General features: G+C 41.0%; 1 protein-coding gene across 8 annotated transcripts in view; it reads right to left on the bottom strand.

Annotated features, from left to right (window-relative positions):
* LOC139767451 (protein ST7 homolog) overlaps positions 1-24498 on the bottom strand; it is a 136314-nt gene that overhangs the window by 14539 nt on the left and 97277 nt on the right. For all 8 annotated transcript variants that reach the window (XM_071696865.1, XM_071696889.1, XM_071696897.1 and 5 more), the window contains 2 exons: positions 15471-15578; positions 11725-11860 (listed from right to left, as the gene is read on the bottom strand). In XM_071696865.1, coding sequence (XP_071552966.1) covers positions 11725-11860; positions 15471-15578 — 244 coding nt within the window. The remainder of the gene's footprint in view (positions 1-11724; positions 11861-15470; positions 15579-24498) is intronic.

Genomic DNA, 24498 nt, shown 5'->3' with positions numbered 1-24498 from the left:
TTGTTGAACATGTTAGATGATAGAGTGGCAGATATAGAGTGTTTTGGTCGAGGTGGTGTGCAATGTGAAAGGGTTAGGGAGAATGATTTGGTAAAGAGAGAAGGAGGTAGTAAAAGCTTTGCGGAAGATGAAAGCCGGCAAGGCAGCGGATCTGGATGGTATAGTAGTGGAATTAATTAAAAAAGGGGGTGACTGTGTTGTTGACTGGTTGGTAAAGATATTTAATGTATGTACAACTCATGGTGAGGTGCATGAGGATTGGCAGAATGCATGCATAGTGCCATTGTACAAAGGCAAAGGGGATAAAGGTGAGTGCTCAAATTACAGAGGTACAGTTTTGTTGAGTATTCCTGGGAAATTATATGGGAGGGTAATTGGCTGAGAGGGTGAAAGCATGTACAGAGCACCTGATTGGGGAAGAGCAGTGTGGTTTCAGAAGGGGTAGAGGATGTGTGGATCAGGTGTTTGCTTTGAAAAATGTATGAGAAATATTTAGAAAAGCAAATGGATTTGTATGTAGTGTTTATGGATCTGGAGAAAGCATATGATAGAGTTCATAGAGATGCTCTGTGGAAGGTATTAAGAATATATGGTGTTGGAGGAAAGTTGCTAAAAGCAGTGAAAAGTTTTTATCGAGGATGTAAGGCACGTGTACGAGTAGGGAGAGAGGAAAGTGATTGGTTCTCAGAGAATGCTGGTTTGTGGCGTGGGTGTGTGATGTCTCCATAGTTGTTTTATTTGTTTATGGATGGGGTTGTTAGGGAGGTGAATGCAAGTTTTGGAGAGAGGGGCAAGTATGCAGTCTGTTGTGGATGAGAGGGTTTGGGAAGTGAGTCAGTTGTTGTTCGATGATGATACAGCGCTAGTGACTGATTTGGGTGAGAAACTGCAGAAGCTGGTGACTGAGTTTGGTAAAGTGTGTGAAAGAAGAAAGCTGAGAGTAAATGTGAATAAGAGCAAGGTTATTAGGTACAGTAGGGTTAAGGACAAGTCAATTGGGAGGTAAGTTTGAATGGAGAAAAACTTATGGAAGTGAAGTGTTTTAGATATTTGGGAGTGGATTTGGCAGCGGATGGAACCATGGAAGAGGAAGTGAGTCACAGGGTGGGGAAGGAGGCGAAAGTTCTGGGAGCCTTGAAAAATGTGTGGAAGGTGAGAACATTATCTTGGAAAGCAAAATTGGGTATGTTTGAAGGAATAGTGGTTCCAATAATGTTATATGGTTGTGAGGCGTGGGCTATAGATAGAGCTGTAAGGAGAAGGGTGGACGTATTGGAAATGAGATGTTTGAGGACAATATGTGGTGTGAGGTGGTTTGATTAAGTAATGAAAGGGTAAGAGAGATATGTGGTACTAAAAAGTGTGTGGTTGAGAGAGCAGAAGAGGGTGTGTAGAAATGGTTTGGTCACATGGAGAGAATGAGTGAGGAAAGATTGACAAAGAGGATATATGTGTCAGAGGAGGAGGGAACGAGAAGTGGGAGACCTAATTGGAGGTGGAAGTATGGAGTGAAAAAGCTTTTGAGCAATCGGGGCCTGAACATGTAGGAGGGCGAAAGGCATGCAAGGAATAGAGTGAATTGGAACGATGTGGTATACCGGGGTCGACGTGCTGTCAATGGATTGAACCAGGGCATGTGAAGCATCTAGGGTAAACTATGGAAACTATGGAAAGTTTTGTGGGACCTGGATGTGGAAAGGGAGCTGTGATTTCGGTGCATTATACATGGCAGCTAGAGAATGAGTGTAAATGAATGTGGCCTTTGTTGTCTTTTCCTAGCGCTACCTCGAGCACATGCAAGGGGAGGGGGTTGTCATTTCATGTGTGGTGGGGTGGCGACATGAATGAATAAAGGGAACAAGTATGAATTATGTACATGTGTATATATGTATATGTCTGTGTATGTATATATATATGTATGCATTGAAATATATAGGTATGTATATGTGCGTGTGTGGACATTTATGTATATACATGTGTATGTGGGTGGGTTGAGCCATACTTTCGTCTGTTTCCTTGCACTAACTCACTAACGTGGGAGACAGCGACAAAGTATAATAAACATAAATCAAGGTATGCCTACATGGGTAAATTCTGTATAAATAAGGATAAGTTTCTAAAGTAAATGGGAGTTACCATACATTGCTGGTGCTAAAACTCCTCTTTTGAAGAGATGTCAGTACTGTGTCCAACTTGCAAGCTTATGATAATAATAATTCAATAACAAATCACTCTAAATGTTATTGAATGAATATCAAAAATGAAAACTGTATTCATCAGTACATTATGTTGTTTTCTGCAACAGGTTAGGATGATGTCAGGCAAATGCATGGCATTAAAAGGTTGCATGAGGAGAGGGTAGGGCAAGGCTGTCAAGGTCATCATCAAATGGTGGCAGGTTTACATCAAGTGGAGAACAGGGTTGCTCAAGTGGACTAACTTAATACTGCTGCAACAAGCTTGAGTTACAGAATGAGCACATGAGCTCGAGCAAGGGATAATGAAAGTGTTAACACCACTGGGGGTTAGGAAAAAGCCCTTGAAAAACCATGACAGCTGACTGTCTCGCATAAGCCAGCCTGGTCATTCTCAGCAGGTTCTATTGGAAGGTTACTCCCTCCTGCTATGTAAGCCCTACCAAATCCTTTGGAGCCAGTTCCTCCAAATCAGCTTCTTCCTTATCCTCAAACACAAAGCTCTGATTTAAATTAATTGTGCCATTTCTGGGGATGGCATCACAAGTTGTTTATTCACTCATGTTGCATTGCACTAGTGATGCTAGCAAGTTCATCCAATGCACTCCTGATATCAGTAATGTAATGAAGGATGATACTATACTGGTGACTGAGGTCACAAGCAGTTGATTTGTTGGTTTCATCAGAAGCTTCAAGCACTAGGAAAACATCCACTTCAAATGTTGTTATCACTCCATCCACAGATGGAATTCAGGAAGCTGTACTGAGGGCATGTACAGGACCTCGAAATTAAGGTGAAGATCATCTAAGTGCTCAGGGAGACCTGGAGCATTATATAAGGGGTGTAAAGGCCATAAAACTGAGGCCAAAGTCCTAGAAGCAGCACTCAAGCTCCACCCTAAAACAATTCACAAACCAGTCTTCTGGTTTCCTAATACCTATACTGGATTCCTTACTTGTGTCATCATCTCAGCTGAAAAAGAGAGAGACTGTTCAACAGCATTCCTAATACTGTTTGCATTCTTCCTAAGAGTAAGTATGCTTCATTCAATTTCACTTAGTATCTAATGTATCTTCTTTAGAGTCTTCACAAGGGATCTTAACTTGTAGATGAACATTAATGATGCTTTGGGATAGCCATTATCAAAAGATAAAGGAAAAAATCACGTCCATGACCACAATGGACATTTTCACACAAAATTTCCACAGGTGTATACGCAGCTGGCAGCATGTGCATTCAGATGATGTCTTAGCAGTGTGCAGGATGTTTTTCCATGATGCTTTGTGTATGGGGAAGATCAGACATGAAGTGTGCAACTGCATAAGTGCAAATTTTAGCATAGCATATATAGAGATTGAAAGCTACAAGTATACAACATATGTGCAGATTCAAATCTTGTCTAGTTGATAAAAACTAAGGTCAGACATACAAGGGTCCTTGTTTAACTAGGATTGTATTCCAGGAAAGGGTGACTCTCAGTGAAAAGACTTTAAGACAAAATCTGTTGATGGGTGCACAATACATGATACTAAACGTGTAAAGCAATGAAACCACAGCTCCCTATCCACATCCAGGCCCCACAGGCCTTTCCATGGTTTAACCCAGATGTTTCACATGCCCTGGTTCAGTCCACTGACAGCACATCAACCCTGGTATACCACACTGTTCCAATTCACTCTATTCCTTGCACACCTCTCACCCTCCTGTATGTTCAGGCACCGATCACTCAAAATGTATTTCACTCCATCCTTCCACCTCCAATTTGGTCTCCCACTTCTCCTTGTTCCCTTCCCCTCTGGCACATATATCCTCTTTGTCAATCTTTCTTCACTCATTCTTTCCATATGTCCAGAGCATATACAGCATCTGGGGAAAACCATGGAAAGGTCTGTGGGGCCTGGATGTGGAAAGGGAGCTGTGGTTTCAGTGCATTACACATGGCAGCTAAAGACTGAATGTGAATCAATGTGGCCCTTTTTTACTTTTCCTGGCGCTACCTTGCTGGAGGAGGGGGATGCTATTTCGTGTGGGGGTGGTGACAGGAATGAATGAAGGCAGCAAGTATGAATATGTATATATTTTTTTTTTTTTTTTTTTTTTTATACTTTGTCGCTGTCTCCCGCGTTTGCGAGGTAGCGCAAGGAAACAGACGAAAGAAATGGCCCCCCCCCATACACCTGTATATACATACGTCCACACACGCAAATATACATACCTACACAGCTTTCCATGGTTTACCCCAGACGCTTCACATGCCTTGATTCAATCCACTGACAGCACGTCAACCCCGGTATACCACATCGCTCCAATTCACTCTATTCCTTGCCCTCCTTTCACCCTCCTGCATGTTCAGGCCCCGATCACACAAAATCTTTTTCACTCCATCTTTCCACCTCCAATTTGGTCTCCCTCTTCTCCTCGTTCCCTCCACCTACGACACATATATCCTCTTGGTCAATCTTTCCTCACTCATTCTCTCCATGTGCCCAAACCACTTCAAAACACCCTCTTCTGCTCTCTCAACCACGCTCTTTTTATTTCCACACATCTCTCTTACCCTTACGTTACTCACTCGATCAAACCACCTCACACCACACATTGTCCTCAAACATCTCATTTCCAGCACATCCATCCTCCTGCGCACAACTCTATCCATAGCCCACGCCTCGCAACCATACAACATTGTTGGAACCACTATTCCTTCAAACATACCCATTTTTGCTTTCCGAGATAATGTTCTCGACTTCCACACATTCTTCAAGGCCCCCAGAATTTTCGCCCCCTCCCCCACCCTATGATCCACTTCCGCTTCCATGGTTCCATCCGCTGCCAGATCCACTCCCAGATATCTAAAACACTTCACTTCCTCCAGTTTTTCTCCATTCAAACTCACCTCCCAATTGACTGACCCTCAACCCTACTGTACCTAATAACCTTGCTCTTATTCACATTTACTCTTAACTTTCTTCTTCCACACACTTTACCAAACTCAGTCACCAGCTTCTGCAGTTTCTCACATGAATCAGCCACCAGCGCTGTATCATCAGCGAACAACAACTGACTCACTTCCCAAGCTCTCTCATCCCCAACAGACTTCATACTTGCCCCTCTTTCCAAAACTCTTGCATTTACCTCCCTAACAACCCCATCCATAAACAAATTAAACAACCATGGAGACATCACACACCCCTGCCGCAAACCTACATTCACTGAGAACCAATCACTTTCCTCTCTTCCTACACGTACACATGCCTTACATCCTCGATAAAAACTTTTCACTGCTTCTAACAACTTTCCTCCCACACCATATATTCTTAATACCTTCCACAGAGCATCTCTATCAACTCTATCATATGCCTTCTCCAGATCCATAAATGCTACATACAAATCCATTTGCTTTTCTAAGTATTTCTCACATACATTCTTCAAAGCAAACACCTGATCCACACATCCTCTACCACTTCTGAAACCACATATACACATGTATATGTGTATATATGTATATGTGTGTGTGTATGTATGTATATATATACGTTGAAATGTATAGGTATGTGTGTGTGTGTGGGCGTTTATGTATATGCATGTGTACGAGGGTGGGTTGGGCCACTCTTTCATCTGTTTCCTTGCGCTACCTCACTAATGTGGGAGACAGCGACTAAGTATAATATATAAAATATCTATTATCTATTCATCTATTATACTTAGTCACTGTCCCGCATTAGTGAAGTAGCACAAGGAAACAGACAAAAGAATGGCCCAACCCACCAACATACACATTTATATACATAAATGCCCACACATGCTCATATACATACCTATACATTTCAATGTATACATACATATACATATGTACATGTGTACATATTCATACTTGCTGCCTTCATCCATTCCCATTGCCACCCCACCACACATGAAATGGGAATCACCTACTCCCCACGCAAGCACAAGGTAGCACTAGGAAAAGACAACACAGGTCACATTCGTTCACACTCAGTCTCTAGCCGTCATGTGTAATGCACCAAAACCAAACCACCTGTTCTACATCCAGGCCCCACAAAACTTTCCATGGTTCATCCCAGATGCTTCACATGCCCTGGTTCAATCCACTGACAGCATGTCGACCCCGGTATTCCACATCGTTCGTTCCAATTCACTCTATTCCTTGCATGCCTTTCAACCTCCTGTGTGTTCAGGCCCTGATCGCTCAAAATCTTTTTCACAACATACTTCCACCTCCAATTTGGTCTCCCACTTCTCCTTGTTCCCTCCACCTCTGACACATATATATCCTCTTTGTCAATCTTGCCTCACTCATTCAATACACCCTCTTCTGCTCTCTCAACCACACTCTTTTTATTACCACATATTACAGAGGTATAAGTTTGTTGAGTATTCCTGGGAAATCATATGGGAGGGTATTGATTGAGAGGGTGAAAGCATGTACAGAGCATCAGACTGGGGAAGAGCAGTGTGGTTTCAGAAGGGGTAGAGGATGTGTGGATCAGGTGTTTGCTTTGAAAAATGTATGTGAGAGATACTTAGAAAAGCAAATGGATTTGTATGTAGCATTTATGGATCTGGAGAAGGCATATGATAGAATTGATAGAGATGCTCTGTGGAAGGTATTAAGAATATATGGTGTGGAAAGAAAGTTGTTAAAAGCAGTGAAAAGTTTTTTATCAAAGATGTAAGGCATGTGTACGAGTAGGAAGAGAGGAAAGTGATTGGTTCTCAGTAAATGTTGGTTTGCGGCAGGGGTGCGTGATGTCTCCATGGTTGTTTAATTTGTTTATGGATGGGGTTGTTAGGGAGATGAATGCAAGAGTTTTGGAAAGAGGGGCAAGTATGCAGTCTGTTGTGGATGAGAGAGCTTGGGAAGTGAGTCAGTTGTTGTTCGCGGATGATACAGCGCTGGTGGCTGATTCGTGTGAGAAACTGCAGAAGCTGTTGACTGAGTTTGGTAAAATGTGTGAAAGAAGAAAGTTAAGAGTAAATGTGAATAAGAGCAAGGTTATTAGGTGCAGTAGGGTTGAGGGACAAGTCAACTGGGAAGTAAGTTTGAATGGAGAAAAACTGAATGAAGTGAAGTGTTTTAGATATCTGGGAGTGGATTTGCCAGCGGATGGAACCATGGAAGTGGAAGTGAGTCATAGGGTGGGGGAGGGGTGAAAGTTCTGGGAGCGTTGAAAAATGTGTGGAAGTCGAGAACGTTATCTCGGAAAGCAGAAATGGGTATGTTTGAAGGAATAGTGGTTCCAACAATGTTATATGGTTGCGAGGCGTGGGCTATTAATAGAGCTGTGTGGAGGAGGGTAGATGTGTTGGAAATGAGATGTTTGAGGACATTACGCGGTGTGAGGTGGTTCGATTAAGTAATGAAAGGGTAAGAGTGATTTATTCATTTGTTTATCATTCTTTGTCGCTGTCTCCTGCCTTAGCGAGGCAGCGCAAGGAAACAGATGAAAGAATGGCCCAACCCACCCACATATACATGTATATACATACAAATCCACACACACATATATACATACCTATACATCTCAATAAAACATATTTTATTTTTATTTTATTTTGCTTTGTCGCTGTCTCCCGCATTTGCGAGGTAGCGCAAGGAAACAGACGAAAGAAATGGCCCAACCCACCCCCATACACATGTATATACATACCCGTCCACACACCCAAATATACATACCTATACATCTCAATGTACACATATATATACACACACAGACACATACATATATACCCATGCACACAATTCACACTGTCTGCCTTTATTCATTCCCATACATATATATACATATATACACACACAGACATATGCTAAATCCACTCCCACATATCTAAAACATTTCACTTCCTCCAGTTTTTCTCCATTCAAACTTTTTTTTTTTTTTTTTTTTGCTTTGTCGCTGTCTCCCGCGTTTGCGAGGTAGCACAAGGAAACAGACGAAAGAAATGGCCCAACCCACCCCCATACACATGTATATACATACGTCCACACACGCAAATATACATACCTACACAGCTTTCCATGGTTTACCCCAGACGCTTCACATGCCCCGATTCAAATCCACTGACAGCACGTCAACCCCGGTATACCACATCGCTCCAATTCACTCTATTCCTTGCCCTCCTTTCACCCTCCTGCATGTTCAGGCCCCGATCACACAAAATCTTTTTCACTCCATCTTTCCACCTCCAATTTGGTCTCCCTCTTCTCCTCGTTCCCTCCACCTCCGACACATATATCCTCTTGGTCAATCTTTCCTCACTCATTCTCTCCATGTGCCCAAACCATTTCAAAACACCCTCTTCTGCTCTCTCAACCACGCTCTTTTTATTTCCACACATCTCTCTTACCCTTACGTTACTTACTCGATCAAACCACCTCACACCACACATTGTCCTCAAACATCTCATTTCCAGCACATCCATCCTCCTGCGCACAACTCTATCCATAGCCCACGCCTCGCAACCATACAACATTGTTGGAACCACTATTCCTTCAAACATACCTCCCAATTAACTTGTCCCTCAACCCTACTGTACCTAATAATCTTGCTCTTATTCACATTCACACTCAGCTTTCTTCTTTCACACACTTTACCACACACAAGCTTCTGTAGTTTCTCACCTGAAACAGCCACCAGCGTTGTATCATCAGCGAACAACTGACTCACTTCCCAAACCCTCTCATCCACAACAGACTGCATACTTGCCCCTCTCTCCAAAACTCTTGCATTCACCTCCCTAACCACCCAATCCATAAACAAATTAACCATAGTGACATCACACACCCCTGCCTCAGACCAATCTTCACTTGGAACCATTCACTCTCCTCTTTTCCTACTCATATACATACCTTACAACCTTGATAGAAATTTGTCAATGCTTCTAACTGTTTTCCTCCCATATCATGTATTCTTAAGACCTTCCACAAGGTATTTTCATCAACCCTCATATGATTTCTCCAGATCCATAAATGCCATACATATCCATGTGTTTCTCTAAGTATGAATCACACATCGTCTGCTTCTGAAATTACACTGCTCCTCCCCAATCTGATGCCCTGTACATGCCTTCACTCTCTCAATTACTAACCTCTCATACAACTAACCAGGTGCACTAAACAAACTTATACCTAAGTAGTTTGAACATCTTGTTTTAATACATGGCACTATAAATGTATTCTCCTCAGGCACCTCACCATGATCCATGCATACAATGAAAATCCTTACCAACCACTCAACAACACAATCACCCCATTTCTTAATCCATTCATCAAATGCAGTACCATCCACTCCAGCCACTTTATCACATTTCATCTCACATACAGCTCTTCACCAAACCGCTCTCCATAACTCTCACTTCGCATACCAGCCTGACCAAAACAGTCCTTCAAAATACACAGTCCATCTTCTCACTTCACTATCTGTTACCACTTCTCCTTTTTGCCCCCTTCACCCATGTTCCCATTCGTTCTCTTGCTATCTGCACGTTATTAGCCTCCTGAAGTATCTTATTCTCTCTTAAAGTTTACTGTTACTTACTCACCCCAACTCTCATTTACCCTCTTCTATCCCTCTACCTTACTATTGACCTCCTGTCCTCCTAACACTTTCTCTTATACATCCCCCAATAATTTGCACTCCCCTATGAATACTGCCTAAATACCTCTCTTTTCTCTTTCGCTAGCAACTTTACTTCCTCTTCCCACCACTCAATATCCTTTCTAATCTGCACACCTCCCACCTTTTGCATGCACATGCATCTCTCACACATGCCAGCACTGTTCCTCTAAATACCTACCATTCATTACCCACTCCCTTTGCTTCATTTACTATCACTTTTTGCCATTCTACACTTAATCCCTCATAGTATAACTTCACACAAATCTCTTTACAAGCTCACGTACTCTCACCAGTCTCTTCTTAATGACATTGTTTCCTCTTTCCTGAAAAGATGAAGTGCCTGAGGACTGGCAGAATCCTTGTATAGTGCCACTGTATGAAGGCAAGGGCAAAAGTTAATGTATGAATTCCAGAAGCACAAGTTTGTTGACTAAACTTGGTAATTTGCATGGAGGGTGCTGACATGCACAGACCATCAGACTGGGTAAGAACAATGATAAGAAAGGGTATGAGTGTGAACTAGGTGTCTGATTTGAAGAACCTCTGTGAGAAAAACTGAGAGAAAGAGGATTTATATGTGACATTTATGGATCTGGAAAAAAACATATGATGGCAGTAAGGAGTTTTTATTAACAGAGCCATACATACCTCCCTCATTATCTCATCCATAAACAGGTTAAACAGACATGGTGACTTAACACTTCCTGAAATTACATGTGTATGAGCAGGAATGATGAAGGTAAGTGGTTCCAGGTGAAGGTGGGTCTACATCAAGGGAGTGTAAGGTCATCATGACCATTTAACCTGTTTATGAATGGGATAGTGAGGTAGGTAAATATGTGGGTTTTGAAGAGAGAAACTGGTTTGCAGTCAACTGTAGGTGTGGGGTAGGGCCTGGGAGGTGAGTCTTTGCTGTTTGCAGATGACATGGTAATGGTGGCAGACTTGGGTGAGAAACTGCTGAAGCTAGTGCCTGAGTTTGGGATAGCATGAGATACAGGAAGTTCAGAGTTAATGTAAATAAAGTCAAGTAATAAGGATTAGCAAGGGAGAGAAACATGAGTTTGAATGAAGTGAACCTGGAAGAAGTGGGGTATTTTAGATAACTGAGAGTGAACATGACAGTCAATGGAACTATGGGAGATAAAGTGAACCAATGAGTGGGTGAAAAGGTAAAGGTCCTGAATGCACTGAGGAATGGGTGGAAAAACAGGTAAAGATGGGTATGTCTGATGGCACAGTAATCCTGATGATAATGTATGGATGTGGGACATGGCCTTAAAAAAAAAAGGAAGAGGTAAGAATGATGTGTAGAGCTGAAGTGTATTGATAAGAGAGATGAAGGTGAAATAGTTTGGACACATATAAAGGATGAGTAAAGAGAGATTAACTAAGAGAAAGTTCACTCCATCCTTCTGATGATGATTTGGAAGGATGGAGGGAAGGATGCACCAAGTTATCAGGGTCAGAAAATGCAAGAGGGTGTGAGGTATGTATGAGACAAGAGTGAACTTGTATGTTGTGGTATACAGGAGACAATGTGTTGTCAATGGGCTGAACCATGGCATATGAAATAGTCAGAAAAAACCACAGAAAGGTCTGTGGGGCTTGGCTTTAGACAAAGGACTTTGGTTTCAGTGCATTATATATGACAACTACAGAGTGGAAGTGAGTAAATAAGGTCATGCTTCATCTCCTAGCACTACCTACCTAATGCTAAAATTGGCAAACAAGAATGAAAAAAAATCTTTATTGCCAATGTAATATGTTTGTACTTGAGGATAAAAGTTATACCACCCAAGTACAAAAATCAATACTGAATCACATATCATGAACTAATGCTGTTATATGTTCTCCATTTAATATTTCAAAACCAATTATGAAAAGGACTCACATGGTAGCAACTCCCGGTCAGCACACTCAGTGCATGTAGGGTATGGGTAGAAAAGGTGACCTTTCTCAAGAGGATATGGAATGATTCGGAATGTACCCTCCCATGTGCAATGCAGGAGGTTCAATGCCCCTTCCACCTGTGTAAATCATATAAATCTATCAGATAATTGGCATAATCTTTGTATAATGCTTTTCAAACGACATTTTACCTGCTAAAAAGTAAAGCTAGGACTATATATTCACAATATTATACGACACAAATCCATTCATTATGAATATTGTAAAAATACACAAACCTAATCATTCTATTAGTCAACTTAGTTAACAATATCATGCAGTGGATCATATTAAAACAAACTCTCAAAACATATCCCATGTCTAATGTCTTAAAGAGAAACACGAACTTCCACAACAATGAAAGCACTTAATACTTTTTCATTTTAACATATTTGCTAAGAGAGACCAAGGTCTCCATTTTACCCACCTCCACACATAACACACTTCCACTGCATCTCCTGTAATCCTTAATTATTTCTCCATCACCATCTGAAATATATCTTCCCTTACATACTCTTATCATATTTTTATCTCTTAAATGGTCTACCTCATACTTCGCCTATACAAAAAATTTATATCTATAACAATATACAATTATAGTGCAATGAATGTGCACTTTTATAAAACAAATAATGCCCTGCAACAGCACAGATTCAAACACCCTACCATTTGTGTGGAAGCTTGGTAAGCTAGCTACTAGGCTATGTTGCTACAGCAACAGATAAAAAAAATGGCCTCAATTGCCTACATCCACTCTCCAGCTGGAAATCCTCCCTTCTCATCCCCCCTCCCCCAAGGGAAACGGGGGGGGGGGATTTCCTCAGAGGCCCAGTCCTCTATTCATAACGCTACCTCGCTAATGTGGGAAATGGCAAATAGTATGAAAGAAAAAGAAAGAAATATATACATATATATTTTCTTTATTTATTATTTATTTATTTTGCTTTGTCGCTGTCTCCCACGTTAGCGAGGTAGCGCAAGGAAACAAATGAAAGAATTGCCCAACCCACCTACATACACATGTATGTACATACACGTCCACACACGCACATATACATACCTATACATCTCAACGTATACATATATATACAAACACAGACATATACATATATACACATGAACATAATTCATACCGTCTACCTTTATTCATTCCCATCATCACCCTGCCACACATGAAATAACCCCCTCCCCCCGCATGTGCGTGAGGTAGCACTAGCAAAAGACAACAAAGGCCACATTCGGTCACACTCAGTCTCTAGCTGTCATGTAATAATGCACCGAAACCATAGCTCCCTTTCCACATCCAGGCCCCACAGAACTTTCCATGGTTTACCCGAGACGCTTCACATGCCCTGGTTCAATCCATTGACAGCACGTCGACCCCGGTATACCACATTGTTCCAATTCACTCTATTCCTTGCAAGCCTTTCACCCTCCTGCATGTTCAGGCCCCGATCACTCAAAATCTTTTTCACTCCATCTTTCCACCATCAATTTGGTCTCCCACTTCTCCTTGTTCCCTCCACCCCCGACACATACATCCTCTTGGTCAATCTTTCCTCACTCATTCTCTCCATGTGACCAAACCATTTCAAAACAACCTCTTCTGCTATCTCAACCAGTCCTCTATTCATAACGCTACCTCGCTAATGTGGGAAATGGCGAATAGTATGAAAGAAAAAGAAAGAAATATATACATATATATTTTCTTTATTTATTATTCATTTATTTTGCTTTGTCGCTGTCTCCCGCATTAGCGAGGTAGCGCAAGGAAACAAATGAAAGAATTGCTCAACCCACCCACATATACATGTATAAACATACACGTCCACACACGCACATATACATACCTATACATCTCAACGTATACATACCTATACATCTCAACGTATACATATATATACAAACACAGACATATACATATATACACATGTACATAATTCATACCGTCTACCTTTATTCATTCCCATCATCACCCTGCCACACATGAAAAAACCCCCTCCCTCCACATGTGCGTGAGGTAGCACTAGGAAAAGACAACAAAGGTCACATTCATTCACACTCAGTCTCTAGCTGTCATGCAATAATGCACCGAAACCATAGCTCCCTTTCCACATCCAGGCCCCACAAAACTTTCCATGGTTTACCCAAGACGCTTCACATGCCCTGGTTCAATCCATTGACAGCACGTCGACCCCGGTATACCACATCGTTCCAATTCACTCTATTCCTTGCAAGCCTTTCACCCTCCTGCATGTTCAGGCCCCAATCACTCAAAATCTTTTTCACTCCATCTTTCCACCATCAATTTGGTCTCCCACTTCTCCTCGTTCCCTCCACCTCCAACACATATATCCTCTTGGTCAATCTTTCCTCACTCATTCTCTCCATGTGACCAAACCACTTCAAAACACCCTCTTCTGCTCTCTCAACCACACTCTTTTTATTACCACACATCTCTCTTACCCTGTTATCACTTACTCGATCAAACCACCTCACACCACATATTGTCCTCAAACATCTCATTTCCAGCAAATCCACCCTCCTGCACACAACTCTATCCATAGCCCACGCCTCGCAACCATACAACATTGTTGGAACCACTACTCCTTCAAACATACCCATTTTTGCTTTCCGAGATAATGTTCTCAACTTACAAACATTCTTCAAGGCTCCCAGAATTTTCGCCCCCTCCCCCACCCCATGATTCACTTCCGCTTCCATGGTTCCATCCGCTCCCAAATCCACTCCCAGATATCTAAAACACTTCACTTCCTCCAGTTTTTCTCTACTCAAACTTACCTCCCAATTGACTTGACCCTCAACCCTACTGTACCTAATTACCTTGCTCTTATTCACATTTACTCTCAACTTTCTTCTTTCACACACTTTACCAAACTCAGTCACCAGCTTTTGCAGTTTCTCACATGAATCAGCCACCAGCGCTGTATCATCAGCAAACAACAACTGACTCACTTCCCAAGCTCTCTTATCCACAACAGACTGCATACTTGCCCCTCTTTCCAAAACTCTTGCATTCACCTCCCTACAGCCCTATCCATAAACAAATCAAACAACCATGGAGACATCACACACACCTGCCGCAAACCTACATTCACTGAGAACCAATCACTTTCCTCTCTTCCTACACGTACACATGCCTTACATCCTCGATAAAAACTTTTCACTGCTTCTAACAACTTGCCTCCCACACCATATATTCTTAATACCCTCCACAGAGCATCTCTATCAACTCTATCATATGCCTTCTCCAGATTCATAAATGCTACATACAAATCCATTCGCTTTTCAAAGTATTTCTCACATACATTCCTCAAAGCAAACACCTGATCCACACATCCTCTACCACTTCTGAAACCACACTGCTCTTCCCCAATCTGATGCTCTGTACATGCCTTCACCCTCTCAATCAATACCCTCCCACATAATTTCCCAGGAATACTCAACAAACTTATACCTCTGTAATTTGAGCACTCACATGACGACATATATTCTATTCATTAAAAATGAGGAGTTACGCTACTAATCTAATCCTGCAGCCCAATAAAAAAATCTCTAGGATGATTTTTCAAGTAAAATCATCTATCTATATATCCCTGATGCCTCTTCCCAACTGAAACTCCCTCATATTTCTCATCAACCCATTTGAAAATAACCAATAGCACTTACCCTTTTCCAGTGTGGCAGATGAAAAAAGGCATATGCAATAGCTTCAGAGTCCCCACGTTTTAGGATGTGTTCTGGAGGGAGAATAAGGGGCTTCATCTCCAACAAATACTGAGGAAGAATATAAACATTAAGCTCTCTGAACCCTCCTTAACTTGTTCACTAATTCCACCCTAGTTTAAGTCCCCTTAATCTTTATCTTAAACAAAAGTGGATAACAGAAGCAGCATTATAATCAAGGTACAGTACCTTAAGAAGATTGTTCATCTAACAATGAGCAACAAAGAATTTAGTTACTAGTTTTGTCAAACCATATTTAAGTCCTAAATGTCTAAAAAGGAAAAAAGGATCATAGTTTAAACTAACATACAAGGCATGGTGCTTCTGAGAATTTGGAGCACTGCAAACCAATAAGCAAGAAAAAAATGAATGAGAGAAAGTTAAGGTATTAAATAAGCCTTGGTTTACAACCATTCTCATGGACAGAATCATTCATAAATTGGTTAACAGAATTAATTTTCTAACTCTCCCATCATTACCAATGTCTACCATGGCTTATTCCCTTAAACTCTCTTCAATATTGAGAAATTAATCATTTCACATGCATAACAACATCAACAAAAGTGAGTTCAGAAAGTTGAAAACCTGTTTCTTTCCCAAACAATGTCCCAACAGCAGAGGAAATCTCTTGATACCCAGGCTCAGAATCCTCTAACCCCTTGCCTTCTATTGAGGCTATAGCTATTCATCCACTGATAACCATCCACGCAGTGGGAACAGTCTAACTCGTTGCAGGTGTACTCTCTACCATGATTCACCCCCAAGAAAGGATCCAGCTGAATGCCTTTCTCCCAAGTAATATTACTGTTGTCATGGAGACTGTCCTCGAAAGTTTATGGTTCAATAAATTGCACTAAGCAAGAGCCTAAGTTATGTATAAGCAATGATTTAATGACAAATAGAGAAATAAATAGAAAGAAAAATAGATAAAGAGGCAGATGGACAGGCTGATAGGATAATAAATAAATAGAGCAACATACAATTTGATAGACAGATATAGAGATACACCAATACATGTACAGATTAAAACAGACAGACCAACACAGACAAACTGAAATTCATTATGTTCAGTTTTGCTCCAAGTTTGTTATCAGTACTCCATACTTATAATTTAGTGTAGTTCAATATCATGATTTTCATATAATGCAAGCACAAAATTACTCTCGTTTTCTCATTATAACATGAGCTGTCGCAAACTAACACAAGCCCAGCTGGCTGTACAACGCAAGGTGCCATGGCTGCACATGCCATACTGGCCACCATGTCATTTCTCTGCTAGCATTCAATGAGTATAGATAGACACATTGTTTGTCACTCATATTTTTCTACACTTTTTCCCACTTGAACCAGTCAGTATTGTAGCTAAGTGTCCAGCAAGTACTCCTACAAGTGAGCCTGCTCAAGACACTAAAGGAACTTGAACACTGGTCTAGCAGTTGCAAGCCACTATGGCAGTAATGAGAGTAGCATCTGCACCATAATGAAGACAAGGGAATCTATCAAGACAGTCTTTTCTAAGCCTTCTATTTCAAAGATGGCACTGCATCTCATGGCACTTGTGTATGTCATAATGAAGGATGCTCTTCCATTAACCCTTTAACATCCAAAAGAAATCATTATCCCTATCCTATGAATTTGAGAATTTCAAGAATAATGTAGTGTTTTTCTTCTTAGAATTTCAAAAATCATGTTAAAAGGCTGCAGAAAACTTGATTAAAAATCATGATAAGTGTGGCTCATGCCCAGATTGCACAATTACAAGAAAATGTATTATGTAATCATCCATCCAGGACATTCTGCTACACTACCATGCTCAAAATCACTGGACATAATTTACAATAAAGTAAACATTGGTTTTTAGCTGTTTTGCTCAACTTTACATGAAATTTGTTGCTATTTTCACTAATATATTGCACAGTTCACAGAATTAAAACTGACACTTTTGAGAAATATTGTGATGAATGGATGGCTTCATTTGAGAAGGGTTACAAGGCTTCATCAGCTAAACAGCAATCTAGGCAAGCCATTCCTTATGTCTTCTCTGTTTAGACTGCTATTGTGCTTCCCAGTTTTAACATACTTCATTTTGAGAAAGGAAAAACGAAAATAATAACTGAAATGAATATAATATATTAACACAGCAACAGCACATGGCAAATAATGAGTACAATTCAATATATCTTTTTTTTTCATACTATTCGCCATTTCCAGCATTAGCGAGGTAGCGCAAGGAAACAAATGAAAGAATTGCCCAACCCACCTACATACACATGTATGTACATACACGTCCACACACGCACATATACATACCTATACATTTCAACGTATACATACCTATACATCTCAACGTATACATACCTATACATCTCAACGTATACATATATATACAAACACAGACATATACATATATACACATGTACATAATTCATACCGTCTACCTTTATTCATTCCCATCATCACCCTGCCACACATGAAATAACCCCCTCCCCCCGCATGTGCGTGAGGTAGCACTAGGAAAAGACAACAAAGGTCACATTCATTCACACTCAGTCTCTAGCTGTCATGCAATAATGCACCGAAACCATAGCTCCCTTTCCACATCCAGGCCCCACAAAACTTTCCATGGTTTACCCAAGACGCTTCACATGCCCTGGTTCAATCCATTGACAGCACGTCGACCCCGGTATACCACATTGTTCCAATTCACTCTATTCCTTGCAAGCCTTTCACCCTCCTGCATGTTCAGGCCCCGATCACTCAAAATCTTTTTCACTCCATCTTTCCACCATCAATTTGGTCTCCCACTTCTCCTCGTTCCCTCCACCTCCAACACATATATCCTCTTGGTCAATCTTTCCTCACTCATTCTCTCCATGTGACCAAACCATTTCAAAACAACCTCTTCTGCTATCTCAACCAGTCCTCTATTCATAACGCTACCTCGCTAATGTGGGAAATGGCAAATAGTATGAAAGAAAAAGAAAGAAATATATACATATATATTTTCTTTATTTATTATTCATTTATTTTGCTTTGTCGCTGTCTCCCGCATTAGCGAGGTAGCGCAAGGAAACAAATGAAAGAATTGCCCAACCCACCTACATACACATGTATGTACATACACGTCCACACACGCACATATACATACCTATACATCTCAACGTATACATATATATACAAACACAGACATATACATATATACACATGAACATAATTCATACCGTCTACCTTTATTCATTCCCATCATCACCCTGCCACACATGAAAAAAACCCCCTCCCTCCACATGTGCGTGAGGTAGCACTAGGAAAAGACAACAAAGGTCACATTCATTCACACTCAGTCTCTAGCTGTCATGTAATAATGCACCGAAACCATAGCTCCCTTTCCACATCCAGGCCCCACAAAACTTTCCATGGTTTACCCAAGACGCTTCACATGCCCTGGTTCAATCCATTGACAGCACGTCGACCCCGGTATACCACATCGTTCCAATTATCTCTATTCCTTGCACACCTTTCATCTCCCTGTATACTCAGGCCCCGATCGCTCAAAATCTTTTCTACTCTATCCTTCCACCTCAAATTTGGTCTCCTGCTTCTCCTCGTTCCCTCCACCTCCAACACATATATCCTCTTGGTCAATCTTTCCTCACTCATTCTCTCCATGTGACCAAACCATTTCAAAACAACCTCTTCTGCTATCTCAACCAGTCCTCTATTCATAACGCTACCTCGCTAATGTGGGAAATGGCAAATATGTATGAAAAAAAATCACTTTTTAAACATTTTAGATATATGTGATTTGGCTTCTGTCAAGGTAATATGAACGTTTTCACTGGTTTGTTAGAGATAAGCCAGTCTAAATGTTGCAGGAAAGGATCAAGTTTATATATAGTAGTTAATTTTATCCCCATTAATCAATGGTCAAGGCCCAAATAATCTGATGTGATAAAGTAACATACATGCTGAGGATTTGTTTTTTCTAGCAAAATTTTTGTTGTTACTCATCATCTGTCACTGCTAGAAAATCTTAAGTTAAATTTTCCTACTCTCAAGAATAGCAATAGATGGAATGGAATTACTTATTTCTCATCCACTTCTATACATAATAATTTTGTGTGACTTTCTGAAGCCTCTGGAAGGCCTGGCCTAGGAGAAGAACTAGCCTGGTTACACAGGCTAAAGATATGACTGGATGGTAAGACCAACTGTGCAACAATTTGTGCAGTCACTTCTGAAAATGGTTGGAAATTTACTGATGTTCAACTGTTATTTTGTACACTGCATTAGTACTCACATGCATGATGAGAACGTACAATGTATATTGAACAGTGCACCCCTTTGAACTTCCCATACATTTCATGCAAAATACATGTACAATACACGAACATACGACCACAATTTCAAAAAACGTATTTTACTAAGAAAAATCTTACTGCCATAATCATTTCAAAATGTAAAGGCTGGCAGCTCTGGAGATGGTAATAGCTCACTACTGCATCACTTTAAGCCAACACAGACGCACAATATGCTAAACAGAAAGACTGTCACCATCCACTCACTCATCACCCACCTCAAGCAGCTTCTGCATAAAAGTATTGGCCTATTTCACATACAAAAGCAATACATGGCACTGATATCATTCACTGAGTTTTTGAATGATTAATACACTAAAAATTAATTGCACTGAGTACCATATCAAGAAAAACGATGGAACAGAAATATGAAAATTACAGCAGTGTACAATTTAGAACATTCCTAGATGAGGGAGGCAAGTGGTCTGGCATTTCACAGTTAAAAACATACATCCCACTTGGTAAATGATATAGTAGTCTGTATTCTTTATACAACCAGTCCTCAATTTATGCGAGTAATTTCACTATCATACAAGGAACCTACTTCTACCTGTCCCTTCTTTTAAGCAGTCAAAATTCGCTACTATGTAGGTGTGTGTAACAGAAAGCACACCAAAACTTCAGTATGGGTTGGTGAGGGGTTCCAAGGTGGAGGGAGCCAAGTTCCCACCAGTGGGTAAGTCTTGTAGTTACCACCTGTGTGTGCATATCTGTGCTTGTTGTGCAATTTGGGTAAACCTGCTAATGTGATTTTCCTGCAACCTGCTGTGTTTGTGTTTGTTTATGTGGCATCCAAACATCCAACAACATCCTCTCCTAACCCAGAACCAGTAGTTAAATGGAAGAAAACCTCTCTGATCTTAAAAACGAAGCTAGAAATCTTACAAATCGCTGATGCTGGTGGGGGACCATCAGTGCTTGGGCATGCTTACAACGTGGGTGAATCTACAAGCTATGACATAAAGAAGGACCCAGAGAAAATTCAAATTGCTGAGGTGCACTTTCCTCCACTGCCTACCAAGGTAACCACAAGGGTTAGAAATCCACTTATGGAGATGGAGAAAATGCTCTCATTTCACAAAGCATGAGACAAAGAAGAAAAGCATCCTTAATAACCTTCAGCTCAGATCTAAAGCTCTGAAGATTTATGAGCATTTATATAAAGAAAACTGTAGCTGAGCCAGAGATATTTGAAGCATGCAAAGGATGGCTTGATGAGTTTATTTGATATCAGTTGCTATATAGCATGAAAGTAATAGGAAAATCTGCCAGAGCTGACCATGAAGCTGCAGCATAAATCGCATTTTTCTCAGTATATGACTTCTCTCCATTCGAGGTTTTTGCAGAACATTACCCACACATAAGGAAGGGATGGGTGTATGTTTTTTATCATAGTTCTCTTCAGTAAGTTCTTACCTAATGCATGAACTAATGGGAGGGAACAAGAAAGGGAAAATCAAATTAGAGATGGAAGGATGGAGGAAAATAGATTTTAAGTAATCAGGGCCTGAATATGCATGAGTAAAAGGCATGCAAATAAGAGAGTGAACTGGAGTAAAGTGGCATACAGGGGTTGATGTGCTGTCAATGGATTGAACAAGAACATGCAAAGTGACCAGTGAAAAGGTCTGTGGGGTCTGGTTGTGGGTAGGGGCTGTTGTTTCAGTGCACAGCACATGACAACTAGAAAATGGATGTGAGTGAATGCAGCCTTCTTTGTCTGTTATTGGCACTAAATTGTTAATGCAGGAAATGGCAATTAAGTATAAAATAAGAAGGAAATAGAGCTCTGTGTAATAAATATCATCACTTAATGAGCTGGTATTAATTTTGGCACCTTAGCACCTTGCACACACTCTTAAATTGTAAAAAATGAAAAAAAAAAACTATAAAAGATACGGGTAGTACAGAAACTAGTTTTACCGTTGGAAATTTGGTAGGCACTTGTACACTAAAATTAACATATCTGATTTATCTAGCATACATAATCGCTGTCTCCTGTGTTAGCAAGGTAGCACATGGAAACAGACGAAAATGGCCCAACCCACCCACATACACATGCATATATACATACCTATACATTTCAACGTATACATACATAAACATATAGACATATACATATATACACATGTACATATTCATACTTGCTGCCTTCATCCATTCCCATCGCCACCCCGCCACACATGAAATAGCATCTTCCATCCTTCCCCATCCCCTCCCGCAAGGTAGCGCTAGGAAAAGACAACAAAGGTCACATTTGTTCACACTCAGTCTCTATCTGTCATGTGTAATGTACCAAAACCACAGCTCCCTTTCCACATCCAGGCCCCACAAATCTTTCCATGGTTTACCCCAGACACTTCATATGCCCTGGTTCAATCCAATGACAGCACATCGACCCCATTATACCACATCGTTCCAATTATCTCTATTCCTTGCACACCTTTCATCTCCCTGTATACTCAGGCCCCGATCGCTCAAAATCTTTTCTACTCTATCCTTCCACCTCAAATTTGGTCTCCTGCTTCTCCTCGTTCCCTCCACCTCTGACACATATATCCTCTTTGTCAATCTCTCCTCACTCATTCTCTCCATGTGACCAAACCCTATCAACACACCCTCTTCTGCTCTCTCAACCACACTCTTTTTATTACCACATATCTCTCTTACCCTTTCATTATCTACTCGATCAAACCACCTCACACCACATATTATCCTCAAACATTTAATTTCCAACACATCCACCCTCCTCCGCACAACCCTCACAACCATATAACACAGTTGGAACCACTGTTCCTTCAAATATACCCATTTTTGCTCTCCAAGATATCGTTCTCACCTTTCAAACATTCTTCAACGCTCCAAGAGCCTTCGCCCCCTCCCCCACCCTGTGACTTACTTACACTTCCTTAGTTTCATCCGCTGCTAAGTTCACTCCCACATATCTAAAACACTTCACTTCCTCCAGTTTGTCTCCATTCAAACTTACCTCCTAATTAACTTGTCCCTCAACCCTACTGTACCTAATAACCTTGCTCTTATTCATATTTACTCTCAGCTTTCTCCTTTCACACACTTTACCAAACTCAGTCACCAACTTCTGCAGTTTCTCAGCCGAATCAGCCACAAGCGCTATATCATCAGCAAACAACAACTGACTCACATCCCAAGCTCTCTCATCCACAACAGACTGCATATTTGCCTCTCTCTCCAAAACTCTTGCATTCACCTCCCTAACAACCCCACCCATAAACAAATTAAACAACCATGGAGACATCTAGCACCCCTGCCGCAAACTGACGTTCACTGGGAACCAATCACTCTCTACTCTTCCTACTCGTACACATGCCTTACATCCTTGGTAAAAACTTCTCACTGCTTCTGGCAACTTACCTCCCACACCACGTACTCTTAAAGCCTTCCATAAAGCATCTCTATCAACCCTCTCATATGCCTTCTCCAGATCCATAAATGCTACATACAAATCTATCTGTTTTTCTAAGTATTTCTCACATACATTCTACAAAGCAAACACCTGATCCACACATCCTCTACCACTTCTGAAACCACAGAGCTCTTCCCAATCTGATGCTCTGTATATGCCTTAATCCTCTTAATCAACACCCTCCCATATAATTTCCCAGGAATACTCAACAAACTTATGCCTCTGTAATTTATCCCCTTTGTCTTTGTACAATGGCACTATGCATGCATTCCGCCAATCCTCAGGACTTCACCGTGGTCCATACATACAGCGAATATCCTTACCAACCAGTCAAAAACACAGTCACCCCCTTTTTAATAAATTCCACTGTAATACCATCCAAACCAGCCGCCTTGCCAGCTTTCATCTTCCACAAAGCTTTCACTACCTATTCTCTGTTTACCAAACCATTCTCCTTGACCCTCTCATTTCACACACCACCCTGACCAAAACACTCTATCATCAAATGCATTCAACACACCTTCAAAATACTCACTCCAACTCCTCACTTCATCACTACTTGTTATCACCTCCCCATTTGCCCCTTTCACCGATGTTCCAATTTGTTCTCTTGTCTTACGCACTTTTTTCCCTTCTTCCAAAACATCCTTTTATTCTCCCTAAAATTTAATGTTACTCTCTCACTCCAACTCTCATTTGCCCTCTTTTTCACCTCCTGCACCTTTTTCTTGACCTCCTGCCACTTTCTTTTATACATCACCCAGTCATTTGCACTCTTTCCCTGCAAAAATTGTCCAAATGCCTCTCTCTTTTCTTTCACTAACAATCCTACTTCTTCATCCCACCACTCACTACCCTTTCTAATCTGCCCACCTCCCACCTTTCTAAACATGCCACAAGCATCTTTTGTGCAAGCCATCACTGCTTCCCTAAATACAAACCATTCCTCCCACACTTCCCTTACGTCATTTGCTCTCACCTTTTGCCATTCTGCACTCACTCTCTCCCGGTACATCCTCACACAAGTGTCCTTTTCAAGCTCACTTACTCTCTCCACTCTCTTCTCCCCAACATTCTCTCTTCTTTTCTGAAAACCTCTACAAATCTTCACCTTCGCCTCCACAAGATAGTGATCAGACATCCCCTCTTAGCACATTAACATCCAAAAGTC

The sequence above is a fragment of the Panulirus ornatus genome, chromosome 4 (assembly GCF_036320965.1).
Source record: "Panulirus ornatus isolate Po-2019 chromosome 4, ASM3632096v1, whole genome shotgun sequence".
Classification (NCBI taxonomy): Eukaryota; Metazoa; Arthropoda; class Malacostraca; order Decapoda; family Palinuridae; genus Panulirus; species Panulirus ornatus.
Note: the sequence above shows the minus strand (reverse complement) of the source record. Positions and strands in the feature narration are given on the sequence as shown.